This window comes from Asterias amurensis, chromosome 22 (genome assembly GCF_032118995.1).
Source record: "Asterias amurensis chromosome 22, ASM3211899v1".
In the NCBI taxonomy this organism is placed as follows: Eukaryota; Metazoa; Echinodermata; class Asteroidea; order Forcipulatida; family Asteriidae; genus Asterias; species Asterias amurensis.
The window spans coordinates 1975585-1999601 of record NC_092669.1 but is presented as its reverse complement, the minus strand read 5'-3'; the positions used below and the strand labels follow the sequence as shown (position 1 = coordinate 1999601).

The 24017-nt window shown below is 39.9% G+C and overlaps 1 protein-coding gene across 3 annotated transcripts in view; it reads left to right on the top strand.

Moving 5' to 3' along the window:
* Positions 1-24017, top strand: part of LOC139953866 (paired box protein Pax-6-like) — a 106358-nt gene that overhangs the window by 29529 nt on the left and 52812 nt on the right. For 2 of the 3 annotated variants that reach the window (XM_071953456.1, XM_071953453.1), the window contains exon 3: positions 5886-5927. In XM_071953456.1, the coding sequence (XP_071809557.1) occupies positions 5886-5927 (42 nt within the window). Of the gene's footprint in view, positions 1-5885; positions 5928-21342; positions 21864-24017 lie in introns of those variants that run through there. The other variant, XM_071953455.1, reaches the window with a different exon arrangement.

The window sequence follows — 24017 nt, the reverse complement described above, 5'->3', positions numbered from 1 at the left end:
GTTGATAAAAGTTGGCGATAAGCTCTCTCTTGAAGGTCACGTCACTGAATCAAAACAAACCAAACTCTTGGGTCCCTAATCTCGTTCCCTATTCATGCGATTATAATTACTTAATTTACTTTGAAATTCATTCAGGCTTTCATAATTCACTTATTATTCATATAATCCGTAAGAAAAATATTGACCACGTTGGGTAAATTGTTCTGAATTACATGTACAGTTTTTCAAATGCTGCCATTGTTCGGCCATCTTTAGGTGATTTTGTTCCCTTTCTTTAAAAAAATCGAAGCTGTGCGACTTAAAGCCTGCACCTTTTTGTGTGAAGTAAGGAAAATTTAGACTCTGTATACATACCGCGTGCAAGTCTCTCACATTCGAACATGTTTGTGTTCCACTTTGGTCCCATGTGCACGTACATTGAAGGAATCAAATTCGCGCACTTTAACGGATCCGAATTTTTTAAGTCGCGAGACTTAACACAAGTCTATTCATGGAAGATGACGTAAGGGCTACAAGTTGCAGTCATCTTGCTATACTATGCAAAAAGCTCATCTGGAGCATACATGTACTTGCAATGAATTTACATGCACAAAGGGTGCGCACCAAGCTACACTCACGGTGTTGTGTTAACCAATTGCGTTTTTACTGGTATCTTTTTAAATGTTCGGGTATACATGACCTGATTTCATAGAGCTGTTTTTTTTTTTGCTGAGAAAAGGGAACCATGGTACCAGTCGCAGATTTACAATACTATTTTGGCTGGTAAACTTATTCTGGTAGGTATAATTTCGTTGTGCTTAGCTATTTTTGTGCTAAAGCTGCATGCTCTTTGTATTAGGCCCATGTTTAAGGCTTGTTGCTATTCTTAAAACATAAGAGTTATAAGTTACAATCGGGCAAATCTTCCATTATTTTTCAGTCTACTTTGGCCCGTGTCCAGAATACACAAACGGACTATCCAATTGAGAATACGTTTTCCAATCGCAGTCAGTAGTCACAACAAACATTCGTTGATCTTTTTTTTTGTAGTGCAGTGAAGAAAACACAAGGTGACAGTGCAGCGCTTCGGCCTAGCGCCACCAACGACAATATTTAGCCTAATCCACTCACGTTCGGCACAAAAACTAGCAGCTGCTTTTTATAATTAGCGCCTTCTCTTAAAAGTAGTGCCAGAGAGTGCCTACTGAACTGCGGCTCCGGAAGATAAGCAGGAACTGAAAAAGAACACATTAAATCTTGCTTAATATTAAAACAAAACAAGGACTATCCTTCTGAGAGTTAGAGGGGAGAGACCTCGTCTTCAAGAGCCGAGGATGACTGACGTTGATTTCACACAATCTTTCGAAAACACGACAGATGGGTCCGGGAGAGGCGAGCGGCAGGCCGCTCGATTCACACGGGAGACCGGGGCTCAGAATCCCCCCTCGACCCACCCGGCAGTTCCGGGGTATAAAAATAAGAAAACAAACGGCCTGGACCCCACAACTCAAGTCCCTCACCACTTCCTTAAATTCACCCATCCCGAGAAAATTAGCTTCAAGTGGACAGTAATCATCAGCCGCGGATATGTTCCTATTTTCACTAAGTTCAAGTAAGACGCCGGTTGCGGACTGACTAAAAAAAAAAGAAGTCCGAGATCGCTGGAGTGTCGAGGGCCTGCACCGACCGGGACGAAACTAGCAGTGCCACCGGTTTCTTCAGCTGCCGGAAAGTACGTCTGACCCCCGTGCTGGGTTTGATCATAATTGGCACCAATCTAACCAAAGAGGGTGTATTGCAGACGCGTAGTCTGGGGTCGCGGTGTTTATGGGGTCCCTAGCCAGAAGGCATTATTTTTGCTGTGTAGTTTATGAACGGTTTAGTCGTAAGAGCATTGATGAACGTATAGACATTGGTGAGGGGTTGCTAATTAGCAATGGTCGTCAAGAAAATACCCAAGCATTTTTGTGACCCGTGTTTGTATAGTTTAAAAGCGGTTAGTTGTAAGAGCATTGCTGAACAAATTAATGGTACATTGGCAATTGACAAATATTTAGCAGGGATTGTTAAAAGACAACTTTGTGTTATAACAACTCCCAATTCCCGTCCATTACAGCTGTACCGTTATTTTGTGCACAGGAATACACCATGCCTCTGTAAACATACGCAGTTTTATTTTCAAAAACATCCATTTTGTCTATAGTTAAGCCACACGTTTCTACCTTAGCAGATTCTTTCGCAAAGGCTAAATAACAACACAACAAATAACACACATAAAAAGGTGTACATATTTTCAAAGCATTTAAGTTTGGATCACAAAGTTTGATGGAATGCAATCATTCCCAATGAAGCTTATTTTTTATTTTATTTTTCTTACAAACTCCTTTTTGATTTAAGTACCCTTCCACACGAAATAAAGGGTCAACTTGTTATTTTTGCTGTCTGATTATTAATTAAGGTTATTTTCTGTGTAAAATACTGTAAACACTGCGCCTGATTAGGGCCTAAATCTAACCAAAAAACAAAAAAAAAAACAATTCCCCAAACTCCATGAAGACGATCACTCATCGTTGTATTAATACCAAATTGAACCTCCTCACACTCTGTGCAAAACGGTCTATACATCCGCCAGCAACCAAGCAGTCCCCACTCCCTACAACATCCACACCTCGGCAGCTAGCAGACGATCGCCATTAGCGCTAATTCGCGCTAGATGAAATTAAAAGTGCGAAGGATTATATCACCACAGCCGCATAATAAAAAAAAATGTATTATACAATAATAAAAAGAGCTGCAACTAGGACGACCTTGAGAATGCGCCCTGCGCTTTCCCCGCACCCAAGTGTGATAACATAATATCCCTGGGGAGGAGGAAAGGAGCCTCACAGCGCATGCGCGTGTACAATCCAAGTCGTGCGGATGATTCGATGTGAATTTTTTTTTTTTTTTAAATAGGCTTAGGTTGATGGTGTGATGGGAAACCATACATTATTGTTAGAACGTACGGGTTCCCGTGTAGCGTGGGTTAGGCCACAAATACGTAGTAATGTTTGATCACCTTTTTTTTTAATGGCAGCGTATTAGGTTGAGGTGGAGACAAAATACTAACACTTGGATAATAGGGGTAAGGATAAAGTTCAACAAAGTGAACTGTGGAACTATCTCTATCTTGAGAGTTTCAATTTGCGTCCATGATGGATATCATTTTGTCAGCTCATCTCCACAAATAAGTTCATCTTTAACAGGGTTAATTATTTATTTAACTATAACATCTTTTTTGAATTGTGGTATTTTAAAAAAGCAAAATGAACCTCTACTATCTTTTCTTTCCAGCCATGCAGAAACAAAAAGAAAACATGGTTGATGAAAAACACAGGCACCAGACTGTATCAGTGTTGACCCCGGCCTGGTTTTCAATAGTGCATACGTGACCGGATACCAGTCATTCTGCATGACGATGTGGTCGTATTGCTAGACTCCCACCTCCAACACTGACAAGCATCAATAAATAAATATAGGAACACTTAAAAATGTTGATAATGACATTCTTGTGAACATCAATTTTTAATTGATATCTTTAATTGACATTCCTTTGCAGATGCTAGATGCACCTTGTTGTTGACATAGTAAGCAGACGACATACTGCTACTCCTCGCCTTAACACATTCTCCCTTCATTTTGGCGCGTTTTTTGATGCGCGCACTCTTGTCTGACGACAGTCCAGTGTCGTGCCCATCTGTTATTCCTGCACGATATAAACGCTAACTGTTAACAGTATTCTTCAATATTTCAGGAAAACCTGGCAATGGTCTTTTCTTGGAAGAGGTGGGGTTTGCTTTTTAAGAGCTGGCTGTTTGGTTTAGTCTTGGCGTTTTGATTTGTGCTCTCGAGTTATTGTCAGGGGACATTACATTAAACAATCTTTGTCTGGGTCAATATTAGCTCTATAAAAAGGTTTAAAGGCAGTGGACACTATTTGTAATTACTCAAAATAATTGTTAGCTTAAAACTTACTTGGTAACGAGCAATGGAGAGCTGTTGATAGTATAACATATTGTGAGAAACGGCTCCCTCTGAAGTAACGTAGTTTTTGAAAAGAGGTAATTTCTCACTAAAATTTGAATTGAATAAGAGACCTCACAAGCTGAGGTCTCGAATTCAAGGCATCTGAAAGCACACAACTTGCGCGATAAGGGTGTTTTTTTCTTCTTCCATTATTCTCTCGCAACTTCGACGACCTATTGAATTCAAATTTTCACAGGTTTGTTATTTTATATATTTTGTTGAAATACACCAAGTGAGAATACTGGTCTTTGACAATTACCAAAGGTGTCCAGTGTCTTTAAAATCACATCGTGATGATTATAATAGAACCAAATTAATTGATTGGTATCTCCACTGCAGCGGCTCTACTTTGTAGCCATTTCATTCTCTCACTGCTTGCGAGTAGAGTGGCACCCTCGTTTGTGGAATGATAACCAGTACTCGTAAATGCTAACGCACACAGGAAACACGACCAGGAAATGTAATTAATACCCTCTAATTACTGTAATCTAAATAGATTTCCGCTCGGTGGTCTAAAAAAAACATCGCGGACCAATTTCAGGCGCGCATTATCGCAGAATTATGCGCTTACTGTTTTGCCTTGTCTGATTATTATGCTGTCAGCGCAGAATTCCGTGGTATTTAGCAGCGTCATACTCGTTTATACTCGTTTATGGGTCATACTCGTTTATGCGAAGGGTCGCTGGTTCGATGCTCAGTAAAGATGTCTCTCTGTCTACCGCCCTCTGTTGCTCCTCCTCCGCAGAGATAGCTGAGGACAGACACAGTATTTTTGAAATAGAGAGTACGAAATTCAATTAATTGTTAACAATTCCCTGAACGCATTAATGCACATTTTTTCGAAAACACTCCACTGCTCCAGTCTGGCAAAACTTGCCTTTTGAAAAGCACCTAATAATAGCTGCTTTGTATGCAACTTTTTTGTTTTTCTTATTTATTTTCTAGTTGTTAAAAGCAGTGAAGTTTTTAATCAGTCGAGATGCAACTGCTGCCCCCATCCTGTCCGTTTCCCCCTCCTACATCGATTGGAGAGAAGGAAAAAATCTATTCGGTCGAGTTGGAGGGAGGTAGGGGGTTGAAAGAAGGGTCGTCCAAGCCCCCACACTGACTGTCAACAATAAAGCGCAATCGATGACACACATCGTCCGGATATTGCGCATTTTCAATTTCCCTCGAAAACGGCGGTGTCGTCTGCCAAAACGTGGCTGGTCGAAAACCAACCTCGTTCACTGGCGAGATAGACAGACATAAAAAAAGAACCCTTTGTGTTATTTTTCCTTCCTCTTTTTTTTTCATAACTATTATTTAAAAAGAAGGGAAAAGACCGTCCTTCCTCGTGAATTTCTGGAAAGGAAATAATCGTAGAAACGGGTCGATATTGTGTCAGTGTGGTTTCTTATAATTGAAAACAAATGAAAGAACTTGTCGCGCTTCGGACGGAGAGGAAATTTCAACAGCGTTTTCAATTACGGACTGGTTAATTGTTTCGCTTCCTTTATATATATATTTTTAAATTGTGTTTTTGTAACAGCAGCAGCAGACTTCTTGTTTCGTAGACATTGTTTGTCCACTTTTGGGGAGGCCAGCCAATTTAAACTGGGCTCAATAATATCAGTTGGTAGAGCACTTGGAGAACAACAGGTTGTCGCTGGTTCACCATCGATTCGATTTTAAATAGCGTGTTTTTGTTTTGTGGTACTGTTTTTGTGTTGTGGTACTGTTTTTGTTTAGTGGTACTGTTTGTTCTTTACCAGTTATGGTATTGAGTCAACACAGATAAATTAATTATTTGGTTTTGTTTTATGTTGTTGTTTTATTAAATTTCCCCCTTTTTCTTTCAGACTTCTCGTCGCACAACGGAACCGGAGCCTACCCAGCACATGGTAAGTCCTTTACTCTATAAAAAGTTCCATTGTAAAGAACCAATTGTTTTTTGTCCTATGCCAAAGTTCAGTTCTAAAGAACCGATTAGGATTTTCCTATGCCAAAGTTCCATTGTAAAGAACCAATTGTTTTTTGTCCTATGCCAAAGTTCCATTGTAAAGAACCGATTGGTATTTTACTTTTTCAAAGTTCCATTGTAAAGAACCGATTTGTATTTTACTATACCAAAGTCCCATTGTAAATAACGGATTGATATTTTATTTTATCAAAGTTCCATTGCTAAGAATCAATTGGTATTTTTCATTGCATGCATGCATGGCACGAGTCGAAGTTATAGGGTCTAGTTTCATGCTTATTATATAGTGGAAAGAGTATTTTACACAAAGTGAAAATCACGCCTTTTATAAGCGCGTTATTCAAAGGGCTGGTTTATGAATGGTTTACATGTTCTTTTCGGCTTATGGACCAAATTGCTTTAGACTGCCGTGATTTTTATCCAAAATATATCAGGAGATCTCAATCAGAAATGGTCTCTTCGTCTTCAAGAAGTCTTGATGGTTTTATGTCATCAAGGGCAGGCTGCACTTTCGACGTTTCGTAAATAATCCAGTTACCCACAATAAAATGACTAAAAAACGGCTTATACTATCAAAGTATTGCACCAGGATAAAAAACTATACGATGTGGGGACTATAAAAACGAGAGGAAGAGTTTTGCGAGTTGAAATTTATGCGCGAGTTCGGACCGCGGCGGCTCGGCGCACTGGCGCCTGGTACTTGCGGATTTACTCCCAATATTACATTTGGACTCAATGTACTGTGAAAATTACACTTGTGTAATTGCGACGGGGACCGAGGGGTAGCTCTGCACTGGGGCTAAGCCCAAGCCTCCGTTCCCTCTCCTTGATGATCCAGCGGACTGATGCAGCGGCCGGCTCTACCGTCGGCTCGCGTCTTTCGCCCCCATGAGAGCTTAAGCCTCTGTGCAAGGAGCGAAAATCGGCTGGCGTGGATTAGAAATACTATTTCTGATTATACGTGTTTCAATTTGATGGTATCTTTTTTCTTCACGCTTTCATTTTGATGGTGTGATTTTTTTTTTCTTTCGAAGTTGGCTTTGAGTGTAGGGAGGCTTAAAGGTTTAAACGAATTGTGACATATGATTGTCCGTGTGTTTCGGGAGTAGGGAATCCCCACCCCCCCCCCCCTCCAATTTTGTGATGGAAAGAGAGGAGCATGCATTGACACTAATTAGTATGTTCAAACGGGTATCCGTGTGGTCTAGCGCCGGACTCTTATGTAGCAGATTGACAATACACGTATATAGTGCGCAAAGTCTGTAGCAGTCTGTTGAGATTGTTCGTTGAAAATGATATCATCATTGCAGTATCGTAGTTATTTAATAACTTGTTTCGATCACATGGCAGCATTATTATAGTGCAATCACCACAATCAACCAAAATGTTACCATGCTCTCCATTGCTCGTTATCAACAACATAACAATCACCACGATCATCCTAATCACTATGAAAACAACAAAAAACAGCATAATCACCCCTGGGCCCAATTTCATAGAACTGTTTAAAGACCTGGACACCTTTGGTAGTTGTCAAAGACCCGTCTTCTCGCTTGGTGTATCTCAACATATGCATAAAATAACAAACCTCTGAAAATCACCAACTTAATGACTGTCACCATCCCCAAATCAGTCTAATCACCACAACTGACAAAGAAACTTATCCCGTGTGATCATATTGATCATGACCACCACCACCTCACACATTACCATTGTGCTACCTGTCAAATTTATCACCATCATTACAACCACCAAAGTTCTGTTGACCTTGATTATATTCAAAGAAAGGCCACAAATTGAGACAAATCATCTACTCTTTTAGGCCAAATATAGTTGTGATGAGGTCACCATTGTAATCGACCCACGACTCACTCCCGTATCTCAGGCAGACAAAGCGGGTATCCATCAGACGAAGGTCCAGCATGTTGCAACCCCCTGCCTATTGCCCTTCATCTATTAACGGTCTGAGGGCGACTCACCCAATCGGAAATAGTAAAAGCCATTCTTGCCACCTTCCCCGATCGAATCCCCCGGCACAAAATCACCGATCTCCCCGGGACAGGTGACGGGGAATATCGAGCCTAAATTCGTCTCCCTGCTCCCCCTTTTTTTATCTCTCGTCGTCTCCCCACCCCCTCCCCCTTCTTTCCTACTTTTCTTCACTGCATACATGGATCTATATCAAGCTTCTCATATTAGCGCCTTCAACCCAGCGAGAAACGCAATCAGTAACGGGAAATTATATTCACCGACCGATTCCAGTTAAGCGTAAAGATCCAAGCGTATACACGCCCGGTTGAGCAAGGCCGTCCTGCTGCTGCATCCACGGCCAACCGTACAGTTCCAGAGAAGGTTTTTTCCTTACCCCAATCTCCACAGTCCGTTCTCTCACTCTCTCTTTTCCCCTCTTCCCTTTTTCTTACCCCCGGGGGCAAAGGAATCTGATTTATTCTTATAAAATTACTGCTAGATTTTCTCCAAATATATCCGGGGAAGACGGGGTCTGGGTGTTGGATTTGCCGCGTCTTCTTTCCCTTTGTTGTATAGAGTGGATCCTGTTTAGTAAGCAAACCGGTGAGAAACTGTGTTAAGGACTTCACACTTAGTATTTTCATGGCCGCTGTGGAGAGAAATCTAGCTGCTGGCTAGCAATTTTAACTGTTCCTGTAAGAATTAAACGCCCAGTGGCATAATTTGTGTAACCTCTACTTTTCCCTTGGCCTTGAACCCTGTTTTTACACTTAATAAGGAGTGATTAAGGGGTTGTTTAAGTTACCGAAACGCCTTAAAGAGGTCCACCAATATCAAATTAGGTTTTACATATTAATGAGTGGTTACGGGTTGTTTAAGTTGCCGAAACACCTTAAAGATGCCCGTTCAAGGTCATATTAAGTTTAACACATAATAATGAGTGATATGAGTTGTTTGAGATGCCGAAACGCCTTAAAGAGGACTTCCATGGTCAAATAATTTTTGCGGTGCACTCGTTTTCTAGGAGATATAGTTCTTAAGGAAGTGGAAAAACAATTTTATTTATCTAACCTCACGTAAAAATGGGAGTAATATAGGCTATTCAATTTCATTTGATACTAATTCTACGGAGCAACATTTGAAACATGACGTCATTGGATATCACAAAATATTGTGCGTGTACATTTCAAAGAGGAAGGTATAACTCAAAAGTTCTATTTCAATTTTTAGGAATGCACTAAAAAATAAAATAAAATACCGTACAAAAAGGTACACCACCACTTAAATGTGACGTCATTGGGTGTCTTGGATGTTAAATTTGCACTTGAAGGGTATCAAGCACAGTGGTATGTTTCATTATTTTAAAGGCACTGGACACTATTGGTAATTGTCAAAGACCAGTCTTCCCTCTTGGTGTATCTCAGCATAGGCTATACATAAAATAACAAACCTGTGAAAATTTGAGCTCGATTGGTCGTCGGAGTTGCAAGATAACTATGAAAGAAAAAAACACCCTTGTCACACGAAGTTGTGTGCTTTCAGATGCTTGATTTCGAGACTTCAAATTTTAAATCTGAGGTCTCGAAATCAATTCGTGGAAAATTACTTCTTTCTCGAAAACTACTTCACTTCAGAGGGAGCCGTTTCTCAGAATGTTTTATACTATCAACCTCTCCCCATTACTCGTTACCAAGTAAGGTTTTATGCTGATAAATATTTTGAGTAATTACCAATAGTGTCCACTGCCTTTAACGTGAGGTAATAGAGCCTTGTAAATTTGTTGCCATCTTCGTAAGTACTTCATCTACAGGAAAATGAGTGCACCCCAAAGAGGAATACAACCATGGAACGCCTGTTGATGCTTGAATAAAACAGAAGAGAGCATAAAATATATCATAAGTTGTGTACATAAATAGATCCTCAACAATTAGCAACAATAAGTCCAAGTTTACCATGTCTGAAAGGTTTTTAAATGAGTAAGGCTTTCTTGTAAACATTAAAACTTGGTTGTCAAAGGTGGCGCCAACACTTTCCAATGAGGTTATTAAATATACGTTGCAATATTGTTGAACAAAATTATATGCAAATTAGTAAGCAAATTATTACCAGTATGCAAGTAAAACATCTGCTGTCTCGTCGTTAATTAATGTAAATTTGAAGTACACTCAGAAACAAATTATTCAAACTTATCTTTTCAAGAAATGAAATGAAAAAAAAGAAAAAAAAAAGGGACCTAAATATAAAAATTTGAAACTTAAAGTGGAGTTTACATTTTTTCTGCTTACTTAATAATGTCACTCCGTCCTCCGGCTCTCCTGTTTCAAACTTAACCTTGAGAAACTGTGTCCTCTCTGCCTTTAATTATCTATCCTTTTCCGTCTCGCTCGGCAAATCGTCACATTATTTCCCACAAATTGAAGCTGTAAATACTTCTAAAATGCTATGGAGAGGCACGAATTAAAACACCATTAACTCACTTTCTAGTGTCCAACAAAGACCCGAACACTTCCATAACCACTTTAACAGCCGACAAATTTGACCAATTTGCACCAACTGCGAAATGCATCCTTCCCAATTTGCTTTTTAACGCGTCAAGGTTCGATAATGTATCTCTCTTCTTTCAGAAAAGTCGAACACGGAAAGAAATTTAAATTGAATAACTGTAACATATTCCCCAGGCTCGAGTGTCCTCCTTTAAGGTGCGTTGGAAAAATGACAAGAAAGGGGGTAATAGCTTTTTGTATTTTTTTTTTCTTCTGAATAGTAACGTGGTTAAAAGTTTTTAAAAAATCCACATTTTAATTTGGTTCACGCTACAAAATACGATTAAAATAGATTAAAATGATTCATTAGAATTTAATATTAGCTGGTCTCCAAAAGTACCTGTGTTTATCCAGCAAGGGGACAGAAGTGCTCATGCATAATTCAAACACTCTCATTAGCATAATATGCTAATCTACTTTGTGAGTTTTTGCCCCCTTCTCCATTGTTCTACTGGCTCAATCTCTTGCTTACCTACAACCTCTTTCTCACTCTTGACTCTACCCATCTTTACTACCTCATGCATATTCATAAACCTCAAGCTATCATTTTATACCTCTGTGTTCCATCACTTAAAACACCACCTTAAAAGGTTATGATATCAAATTATTTTTAAGCCAAAAAAAACTGGGATAATTTCAAAACATCCGATGTATAACTCAGGACCACCAGAAAATGTTATGCTTCAGTTAATCCCAACTTCCAACACTAACGTCACGACTAGAAATTTCGTCTTAACTTGGTCACGATCTTCCCGTCCAGGCCTCACCCTCATTTTCTTTCCCCTCCTCCTTTCCTAAATATCTGGGGCCCATCAAAACAACCGTACGAATTTAATTACCATGACCTTGAACGTAGTGTGAAAATCTAAATTGTATTTATAAAATGTTTTACCCTCGGGCATGCTGTTCATAGTTCCAGGGTTTTTTTCCCCCTGTACTGTAGAACTTTGTTTCCTAAAATGCATGTGTGTTATGCTGGGAAGTATAATCATAGTTATGTGTATCGCGTGGAGCTTTTAGTGCTGCATGAGTGGAGATACCATGTGTATAAAAACGAATTTGCTGGTATGAAATTTCCATTCTGGAGTGTTTTTTTATTATTTTATTTTTTTAAAAGCTTTTCCTTTCGGATAAAAAAAAATCTCACCTGAAGAGTCTTACTTCAAGTAAACCTGATTACGATAGACACGTAAATAGTGAAGTCTTACAATGGAAAACATTCTTAAAGGAGGCAAACCCAATTTGTGTTAAGTAAAAGGAAAAGCAGGTTTTTTTTTCCACGGGCTCTAAATTGAAAACCCTTGTCACACGAAGTTGTGTGCTTTCAGATGCTTGATTTCGAGACCTCAACATCTCATTCTGAGGTCTCGAAATGAAATTCGTGGAAAATTACTTCTTTCTCGGAAACTATACATCACTTCAGAGGGAGCCGTTTCTCACAATGTTTTATACTATCAACCTCTCCCATCACTCATTACCCAGTAAGGTTTTATGCTAATAATTATTTTGAGTAATTACCAATAGTGTCCACTGCCTTTAACAGCTTAAACTAAAGATTGGAACTTCCCTCCCCTTTCAAACCAGGGCTAGAGGACTCACCAGTCCCCCTTCTTAACTCACCCGGTGCCAAGTTCACCGCACCTCTAACAAACTGGCCCTATCATCGCCATATCATGGATACATCTACTACAGTCTAGTTTCCACTGTTACAAACGTGTCTTGCTAAAGACACCCCCCCCCCCTTTCCCTTCAACAACACCCACAGACACCAGGACCCCCTTCACACAGTCTTGTTCAAGCATCCGTGCAAATTAAATTGGGGGTAACCTTGGCTGAGGCGAGGACCCAGAAAAGTTTACCTACACTTTTATTACCTTCTTTTGGTTTGGGGGTTTATTATGTGTAGTTTGTATGCTCAGATGCATCCATTCATGTTACTTTAGTCCCTCGGTGGGTTGTTTTACATCCCTAGGGAAGAGGTATTACACGCGTAAATGATGGTGTTTGAAAATAAAGTTGTATTCACGCACCCCTGTGCGTCATTATTGATTTCGAAAAGGTGGGCCGGTGTGAATTTAGTTCAGACAATTTTACCGTTATTATTTATCTCTCCATTATACCCGTTACCTCCATGTCCACACACCCCTTCAAATTGATGTAATTATACCCACCCCACCAACAACACCATCCATTAACAAATCCATAACTTACTTAAGCACTGTCAAGTTTGAACGAGCATGCCACAACAAAAAATTATCAAGATGCTGTTGTATCTGATTGGACACCTACATTAAAATAAAAAAAATTAAGATTAAGTTACAAATTCCTAACTTTTTCCCCTGCAAACAGTTATATCAAACAACCTTTATGAAAGTTGAAAAAACTTTTACTTAGCACGGTATTAAAGAGGACACATTTAAAGCTTTGATCGCCTAGTTACGGCTGCGGCTAACTCTTCTGAATCCAACAAAGTCAGCCATAGCAAGATACTCCTATTTCCGACACCTCCGGAAGACAACACATCAAGCCGAACAGCGCCCCCACAGTTCATACCCGTTTCACCAGAGAGTGCCCAAGTGAATTCTTTCCGTGTGCAGCAGACGTGTCCTTGGAAGCTCTCTGCATCGTAAAATTAACACCATCGGTTTCCTTCGTAGACCCGCCCCGGTGATTTCGGCCCCGTGCGTGCAAAGCATTGACAGACGCCGTTTAGCGGGTTTTAATGATAATATTGGACCGCTAATAATACACGGCTGCCCGCCGGTCATTAATCACCACGTTGGGTTTTCTTTCTGTATCCACACGGTGATAGATGGGATGGGGTCTGTGTGTGGACAGTTACCGTGTAAAGGCGGCAGTTCGTTTGAGTTATGTATGAGAACTGGTGCATGTCGGTGCTGGAGTCGAAATCCATCATTGTCCAATGGGACAAATTACATGATTTATTACTCTGAACTAATGCGAAAATTTGTGTATTAAAGATAACAGTAAAGTTCAAGCAATTTGTTGGTCCAATTCCAAAGTTTATTGATGTATAGTCCTTGATATTTTGTTGTGAATAGAATAAGCTGTTTCAAAGGAATGGTGACTTTGATGATACAATATAAACATGATGGAATTTGGCACACAGTCGATCTCAATTCAATTCAATTTAATTCAGTTTAAAATTGGTTTCTTTTTTAAAATAAAAACATCACCAAATAAGAAGTCACAGACTAAGAGAATTTGGTTTATAAATACATATATACATGAGAAAGATATGCGGCTGCATACAAGGCAATCACAGATCTGTCCTCTGAGAAAGAAAGAAAATAGGTAATAGCAAACAGGTCTCACCAGTTTCAAAATGGCTGCCATTGGCTCGTTGTTCTACATGTATATTGGTCATAGGACAAAACTGCATTGCCCCTTTACCCACACATCGTTTTTAAGACATAATGTGATGACTTAATGCCGAATTCCATGCTTGTATCGTATCATCAAATGCACAATTCCACACCATTTATACCTGCCATGTTGGTCTTGTTCAAGTTAATTCGTTGGTTCTCTTGCGAATCGTTTTCATTATTCTATTTCAACTGAGAACTGATTTGGTATTATGTGTATACCATGGGGCTTGTTCTTTCCAATGTGCATTATAAGTTAATTTGTCCCAGCTTAAAATAATTTTCGACAATTCGAATTTGATCGTAATAGATGATCTCAGTTTAAGTGAAAACTTAATTTGTTTTGTCAATGTTTAACACTTCAAAGGATTCATACTAAACCAAATTCTTGATAAATATCAGTAGAGAAAAAAAAACACGAAAAAACCGACTGGTCGTTTTTAGCTTGTTGAGATGTGTCATATAAATTAGAGCCTGTCAATTAATCAGATCGATCTGAATACCAGAGCAGAGTCGTTTCAGGAATTAACGAGTTAGTTAGGTTCCCAGCCTTGATACTCAATCTGGTATACATTTAAAATGAACCATAATGATATAGGTGAAGGCACCGCGTCCTCAGCCGAAAGCCACGCCGTCCTTTTGACAGTTCTTTCGGTATCCTCATGCCGACGGCGACGCGTCACCTTTTCGTAAAATTCCTTCGGTCTTTTTTGTTGTTGTCGATGAGAATGGGAAGCTATTCCGACATCAAGGTGGTCTTGAAACATTTCTATCTCGCAAATGAATAACACAAGGTTGACATAAACCTTCCAAATTAATTGACAGTTTAATAAAATGGATTTGAATTTCTAAGAGTGCTAATGTTTGAATTTCTGACTTCAAAATCAAATCGCTGGTTTATCATCTGTGATTATGAAGTCACACATTAGCCACCTGTGTGTGTTTATTGTTTACTATGTATCATATACAATTTCCCCCTATCTTTTTCTATAAATGGATATGTATTTGTTTGTACTTGTTGTATGCCTCTGAAGAAGGTCCGGTTTTGATCAAATGCTAAGGCCATTCTACCCTACTCATTACATTATAAAATTGTAAATAAGATTGATAATCAACAGCTTATTTCCATCTATAAGCCACAGCTTGGAACACATGTTTTGCTCAAAGAATTACAAGCTTTACCATCTAATTCTGAACGTTCAGGGATTAGATTAAGTGTTATACGGGGCTTTAGAACTACAACGTACGGCACCGGCTGACCGCGAAACCCAGTGGCCGCTGGGCCGTGAACCCCTTCAAATATACGGCATGCCCATTGACGCATGGACACCCTCTCTCTGTGTAGCTCTCCCCGGTAAAAAACAGCATTATTATGCCTTGCTGCTCCGGGATAAACATTATTCAACAGTCTTAAACTTTGAAAATATACTTTTTGGCGATAACAAACTTGGATGAAAACAAACTCTAACACAATGTGATTAAAATGGTTCAACTTGAACGGATTTCAAGGTCAAAATACGGTAAACATGCAAATAACACATACTCAAGGTTATGCGATGTGCCCATCCCTTTTCGTTACATAGTTTTAAAGGGGGTAGGCCTTACATGTACATCCCGTGGGTTGACGATATACGTGAAAGAACCAAGTTAAACTCTTATCGCTAAGATAAGGAGTTTGCCCAACTGTTGTTAAAGGGAAGGTACACGTTTGGTAGTTACTCAAACAAATATTAACTTAAAAACTGACTTGGTATTAACGAGCATTGGAGAGCTGTTGATAGTATAAAACATTGTGGGAAACAACTCCCTCTGAAGTAACGTAGTTTTTTGAGAAAGAGGTAATTTCTCACTAAAATAATAAAAGACTTCTTGCTAGAAGTCTTTTAGTCCTATCTGAAAGCACACAAATTCGTCCAACAAGAGTGTTTTTTCTTTCATCATTTTCTCGCAACTTCGATGATGGATTGAGCCCATATTTTCACAGGCTTGTTATGCGTATGATGGGATACACCAAGTGAGAAGACTGTTTTTTTACAATTACCAAACGTGTACCTTCCCTTTAAATGGAGAATTTTAGCTATTTGTGGTGACTTTTGAGTTTGTTACATAGGCTTATTATTGCATGCACGAATGGGGAATACAGTTCGTGTGGGAAAGGCTGTTTATTGTCTTATGACGAAGCTTGACAAATTAAAGATCATATTGTTGTGGAGCAAAACTTGTTAAAGTTCTAGTTAGTCTGCACTCTGCGTGGACATTTCACATTCCATTAAAATGTTTCGAATCGTAGAGAACTAGAGGGCAAATATTGTCATCAAAGTGACGTCATCTGTTAATCATATATGGTTCAGCTTTGTAATTGTTTACAACAAAGTTTTTACACAAAGCAAGGATAAACATTGTGTTTAAGCAAAACAAGCAATTTGGTTTTGGCACGTCGCCATAATAATAGCAGAATGGTGTTGTGGACTCATTGAATGACCTCTGAGCTGTTGATTGTAATGCCAAACAAACACGTGACTATACCTTGTGTTTCAAGCCCCTTCAACCAATCAGATGGCTGCTAACCAAGGAGCTATCCCTTGATAGTTGCGAACACGCTGCCTCAACCTCACGAGCGAGGCAGCTAGCTAGGCACGAATTAGACGCACCCCAAATGGCGCAGAAAGAAATTCGTCTGGGGTATAAACGCGAGCTAATCAAGCAAGCGTGGTCTCTTTCTCGTGTCGCATGTCGGGAATATTGCGATGGTGTGATGCGGGGCCTAAGTTCACACGTCCCGAGTAGTACCACCGCCCTCCTTTTTACCGCACGGTCCACTACGCGGGGCTAGTCTCTGTACGAGCAGTCAGTTTGAATCTAACGTAATAAGCCAATACGGGGCTGTTCTCCGTCTTGATATTGTCCATCAGTGTTTACTAATCGAAGGTGTTAAATAAGCCTTCTCGTGTGGAAAGTAAACGTAGGGGTTTCATGCATCCGTATTTTATACCCTTATCTTACTTTAAACTAATTGACCAAGAATTCCCTTTACTTTCTGAGTCGCAACTTAAATTTAATTGTATCCACTTATGAAGGAATTCATTGGTTTCCAGGCCCGGAATTTAACACAGAGGCCACAGTGGTGACGGTCTCAGTTGCCCCGGTCTAGTCTTAGTGCCCCTTCAAAAGTTTCCGAAAGACTTCAACATTTTGCACTTGAAGTTTCCTTTGCCATATGAAAATGGCTCTGCCCTCTCAAAAATGAAATTCCAGACGTGTGGTCCATTTATAGTTCACCTGGAATTAGAAATACATAACACAAGACATGTTGCAGGTAACCTTACAATGTGTTAAATTCTAACGTAAAATCACAACATTTTGATATTTGGGGGAACGTATTCCTAACAAAGATATCTTTATTTTTGTATTAAATTGTTTTGCCCCCCAAAACATTTTAAGATAGTGGCCTCACAATTCGACCTTCCAAAATGCTCAAGTTATTCTTTTGGTAAAATGTGAGTGATGCTGGATTGAATTCTGAGTTATTTGGAATTGAGTTGAATGATTTACCTTGTGAAGCATATGATTCATACGTAATATTTGAGTAATATTTCAAGAGTATTTGAACGATATTCGAGTAATATTTTAGTGATATTCCAGTGCTATTTTGGTACTACTTTGAATGGGCTTTTTCATGTTGGATGCACATTTTTGGGAAGCTATCTATATCTCCCAACCGAAATGCCACTATATAATGAGTATGTCTATGTCATGCTTTTGACTAAAAAAATACTTTATATTTTATAATTGTGGGCTTTGTACTTGCCTAGTATAACAAAAATATCGTGTAGGGCGCGAGAATTCCCTCCAATATACGCAGCTTTTTCTCCACGGCATGCACTCAACTTACTACCGTTCTTCGCAGGCGATGTTTTTTAACCAAGAGTGCAAATTTAATTGAGGTCTCAAATTGGATTATGGATAAATTGTGCCATATAGGTGTGCGTTTTATAATATATTCAAATTTGTTTTAATGAACGTGGCATGATGTCTTTGTCCAGTACAATCTGCAATGCGCGGAATTGAAAAACCCACATCGTATTAGAACAAAAATCCCCCACTCACTCAATCGCGCTGCCTGCTGTATAAAGCGAAAACTAAAAATAATGAGTTCGGGTGTGGATTTAATTGCATTGAAGCAAAGAAGAGCGACGAGAGGGAAGGGTGAACAAAATAATAATACTACATCTCTTTTGTGGGGGTGTATTTTTCTACCTACTGTCCAGAAACTGTTTTACGCGGGCAAGCGGCTGGCCTTACAGCACCGCGCTTGAATTGAGTCGGAGATGCAGTGTGTAAAGGCACCCCGCTGCGCCAAAAGTGTAGTCCGGGGTTGCGCTTTTCTTTGGGTCCCTCTCCAGAGTCCGGGCCCGCCGATGTTTGCTTGTTCCTCGGGGACCCTTTTAGAGGATGCCGCCCCGCGCGCCCCTGCCAACCGGCTTGATTGCACTTAACCTGGGTCAAGGTTACCGTATAATTAATGAGGCGATGGTTGATACCATTCCGACTGCCGGGGGTGTAATTATTGTGCAGCGAATTAGCAGCAGGTTGGTTGGCTCTTCTCTCGCTCCCGGGTGCGAATTAGTCCGTGTTAAGGAATCGACTCTCATGTTCACCGCAACGAGTTTGCGGGAAGGAGGAAAAAAAACCTCATAATCTGGGATTCTTAAAAAAATTGTGGTTTGGGAAGCTTTCCTCGTCGTCCACCCTCGTCGTCCAGGATCCTCGGCCCGAAGTTTGACAAGTTCCTCCCCCGCCCACTATGCCTTTGTCGGCTCTAGTCGCAGGTGTTGCACCAAGCCGCCCGGCAACAACACACACACACCAAAAGAAGAAAAAAAATACTCGGTAAAAATAAAAACGGCAGTCGTTTTTTTTTTTTTTATACACCGCGAGGACTTTTCTTCGTTCATCTGTTTATGCCCGCAGAAAATCAAATTTGTTTCGATTTTTATTCGGGAAGGGATCCACAGTTTACGCAATTCATGCATTAATAAACACACTGGCGTGTCAAATGTCTTCACCAAGTTTACATTGGTTGGACTGTACTGTAATTGTGTGAGGGGAGAGTAGAGGGGGATGGGGGGTTATACAACACAAGGTTGTGGCGTACACTTTAATGATATCATTTTCTTGGATCGATCCATTACAATATGTTTTAAGAATGGGACAATGTTGGCGCAGTGGTAAGGGTCTGACTGGCGCCTAAACAGACACTTAAAAAAGAACCCCAAAAAGCTACTTTAAAATTATTTTTTTCTAAAAGGCAAAATATACCTTTGGTATTTGAAGCGTTCGAAAGCTTTTTATGTATGAAGGTATGAACTTAAAAACTAACCTGTGAAAATTTCATTTCAAAAAGTGGTCGCGTTTTTTTTGTTTTAGATACCGCCGAAAATGTGGAGTGGTTTTGTGCAGATGTTTTTTTGAATCCATCTCTATAAAACCATTTTCTTTTTGTTTAAACCACATTCCCTAAAGACCCTGGACACTATTGGTAACTGTCAAAGACCAGTCTTCTCACTTGGTGTATCTCAACATATGCATACAATAACAAACCTGTGAAAATTTGAGCTCAATTGGTCGTCGAAGTTGCGAGATAAAAATGAAAGAAAAAAACACCCTTGTCACACGAAGTTGTGTGCTATCAGATGATTGATTTCGAAACCTCAAATTCTAAATCTGAGGTCTCGAAATTCGTGGAAATAACTTCTTTCGTTACTTCAGAGGAAGCCGTTTCTCACAGTGTTTTTTTTTTTATTTTTTTTACTATCAACCTGTCCCCATTACTCGTTACCAAGTAAGGTTTTATGCTATTATTTTGAGTAATAACCAATAGTGTCAAATGTCTTTAACCTTGGCTATTCGGCTTCGGGCTACGTCTGTTTAACGTATTTCTCAATGCATGTGAAGGTGGTGATCTAGCCGTAGCCACATCCTATAAGTCTAAAATGGTCTCCTTTCAAAATGAAATCCCAACTTATCAAATGCTGATGATTTGTTCTGTACCAGGCAGTACGTACAAAAAGAAATCCACATACCAGTGCCACGGTGTGTTGGTTCCCACAATTCTATCAAATTCATCAACTACACCAAATAGTTTTCGTTTTGCTAATATAAAATTGACCGTGGAAGTTTAAGTAAACATTGTTGTCGCTTGAGTTCCAAATCTGAAGAGAAAGAATAATCTAGCGTGTAGATGATGTATACCCCATTAAGCATGGGTGCAAGGGCGACTGAACTACTGTGGGAAAATCGCCACCACCCCATGGTAGGTTTGCACGTCTTTGTTATGTAGCCCATGTCATGTGTGTTAAACACTGTATGTGGTATGATGTGGTAGATGTGGTGTGAAGAAAACGTAGACCATAACATAATATTATCAATATTATTATTAAACCTATAATGGATATCCACCCTTAAATTTATGGCAACTCGTTCTTCACCACCTCAGCGGAACTTGGCTGAAGTTTCTGCACACTCCTATTTTGTTAGAAAATGGTAGAGACATGATTGCCAACCACAGCAACTCACTTATTTTCTGTGAGCTTTAGGAACTGTTTGTCCTCAGACTATTCCTTTTTTTCTCTTAAAATAAGAAAAGCTTAATGATTTAATTATATTATTGTGATATAGAAAGTTGCAAAAGTGGTCGCCTTTCGCGTTTTTTCGTTCGTGCCGTAAATTTTGGTTCGCTCAATTTGACGACGAATGAAGCCCAAATGAGTGTACATTTATTTTTTGAGGTTAAACATGCAAACTCAAGTTAGTTGTGACACAATTTATTCCAAGGCAACACCGAAAACGTTGTCGTTTCTTTACAGAACTTTATTTTGATATTTTTCAAGGCGTGTTTTCCTTTTTGTGAAGTAATGCTTTCATCGTTGCATGGTTATTTGTGCAGCAGCTACGGTGAAAAGTACACTCGGCTACGCGAATCATTGCAATGTGTGTTCGATATGTCATTTTGGATTAGGCGCTCACAAATTGTGTTTGAACAACCATGCCGAATGAAAAGGAAACGATCCGTCCAGTGTTGAAGTTAAGTCGCTTGAAAATTGCTAAACAAAGTGCGCGTAACGTGTGCAGCAACCACACACGAGAGTTCGCAGCGCAGGCCAAGGGCAGCGTTCCCCTCTGGCGATGCAGTAGGGCGCCCTCTCTCGACCGCTATTCCTCGGGCTATATTATACACGCCTGTGTAATGTTATTACAAAGAGCTTGGGGGTCATGGGTATGCAAATGAGCTGTTTGCTGAGGCCAAGTTCACGGGTGTGTATTAATGAGGGAAGGCCGTGATGCCTAGACAGTGTGCGCTGGACTGATATAATACGGTGGAATAAATCTATAACAAAACATAGAGCGTACTCATTCTTGTATATGAGATCATTACGTTTGGTCCTAGCCTTGAAGTTGTCTCCAAACAAACGGTCTTGGCACGGGCCCTGGAAAGAGTCAGGGGCGGCTTGCTCGTCCTCTCTGTCATCATCAAGGAGATTTAGGGAACAGATTTTGTCATCCTAAGTCCGGGCTTCTGCCTCTCGCCTCTCTCGTGTGATCAACAGGGAGTTTGTTTCGAAGCGGGAATTCTTCTTCATCAACCGGGGGGCTTTAAACGCCGTGTGGAAAGCTCGTTCAACGTAAACACGAGAACTAAACTCCGTAGTGTCAATACCTGCGGGCGATTCGCCGAGGTTTTTTTTTCTTCTTTTCTTCTCTGCTCTTCTCTTCATCCTCCACCCTCTCTTGTATTTTGTTCGGGTGCTCCGGGGAGGTTAAAAAACAAGGAGTGTTTGTTGCTGTGAATCATGTCGCAGCAAAACGGCGGCGATGCCCCGGCGGGCTCTGGGGGGAGCACTCCCCCGCAGGGCCAGTCAGACGCGGCGGCCAAGTCCAAGAAGGGAAGCCGTTCACGAGGTAAGTAAAGCCCCCACACTCTCTACCCATCACCATTCCTACTACTCCGGGTTCTTCCCCATTTTATTTCGGAGCTTTTCGGAAATCCTAGCCGCGAGCGGGGTTTAAGGGGGTACCAGATTAGCGGTGATGACGAAGTTTTAGCTTTCGTGGCTTGTTTTGTTGTATTCAAGTATTCAAACGTGCTTAGTATATGAAAGAGTCAAGTCTCCATCCAGTCACATTCAACATTTTTCTTTAAGTATTTGCGTAAAACAGCTATTCATAAAACTTGATGTGCATTTTTTTTCTCACTCATTTTGTTGTTGTTTTTATTCAATTTTTCGGGTGACTACTCCCTCTAAATGGACGAAAACATTCAATCCGTATACACAATAAATATTCACCGTTGACTGACTGTCAGTAATCAACACATGAACTCTTGTGATAAAATTCGTTGGTCACTTACGGTTGTTTATAACCTGTAGTGTTGGTCTATATGGCTCTAAACCTACGAGGTAGTTCTCACTGTGATCATAGCACCAGCATTAGTCAATACCACAATTTTACCCCTCTAGAACACTGGTTCAACATCCAAAACGAGAGACTATGTTAAAAAGCACAGCGGTTTCTACCCGATTTCATGAAAATTCGTTGATGCTATTTCCCACGCGGTTCAAATCTAATAAACACTTGTGTTTTAAAACCCTCATCAGTGCCACTACGCTTCCCACATTCACACAAACAAATCACTAATGTCTTGATTACATTGTCATACTAGACAAGAACAACTGATGACGAGTTGTTATTCTTGCTCATAAAGTGGAGCATTCGATCAGTATATTATTATATTTTTCATAACACTGAATTGTAAACTGAGTTTACCAATTGAGCTAACGACGATTTCCCTGTACAATGAACGCTTCGCCGTGTGTTATTGTATGGTGAATGAGGGACACAGTTCAATGCGATAGCCAACGTGTACAATTCACCCATAAGTCTCTGTGTGTATAATGGCCTAATACAGTGTTTTGGCTATGCAGACGGCAACACTGTCTGTGGACACAATGCGTGCAGTAATCAACCGGTTGAAAAAAGCGAGCACTATATATCATGTTTTAATATTGACGAAATAAATGCTATTCACCCCCATAATGGCAGTGTTTGATAGATTGCCTTCGCAACCACAAACCAGTATAAGTTATCTATCAATCTACATGATCATTGATTCGTATACGACATTTTAAATTGATTACAAAAGTAAGTCATACTTCCTTCCCATACGTAAATTGTCATTGTATCAACATGTAATCCATTCATGTTTCCATATTGTACGTGTATTACATCCTTTTGCCTCCGAGAACATTCTGCAATGGCATATTCAGCAATAATTGTTGCAAAATTTGAGTTAAATCTTGTCTGTGTACGACTAAACTGCAGCGACTGTCAGCTGTGCTTGATATTGTACTCTTTGCACCTTAATTTGGCGGAATACAAATACCCTTTAGTTTGATGATTTTTATTTGAGGAATAATTATTCCTATAATCTACTACGCTGTGTAGTAGTACAGCAAGAAAGTTCTCTTAAGAACAAACTCTACCTGGCAAGTAGATACACACATGGTGTTACTGCAAACCAAATATAAAGCAAGACAGTTCTCTAAAGAGCAAACTCTAGCTGGCAAGTAGATACACACATGGTGTTACTGCAAACCAAATATAAAGCAAGACAGTTCTCTAAAAAGCAAACTCTACCTGGCAAGTAGATAAACACGCATTGTGTTACTGCAAACCAAATATAAAGGAAGACAGTTCTCTTAAGAACAAACTCTACCTGGCAAGTAGATACACACATGGTGTTACTGCAAACCAAATATAAAGCAAGACAGTTCTCTAAAAAGCAAACTCTACCTGACAAGTAGCTACACCCGCAAAACATGTATGTATTAATTATTTTTGTCCTATTACGCAGACAAAACCATTTTTGTTGTATTAAAAAAAAAATCTTCCTTGAGTTTCTTCTCAACTAATACCAGGAAGTATAAAATACCAGTCCATTTCAACGCACAGTACAAACCATCCCCCTTTTGTTACCACATCCAAGCCCCTCCCTCTCCTCCCCTCCCACCCTACTTTTCCGTCTTTCTCCACCACAAAACAACCCGAAAATCGCAT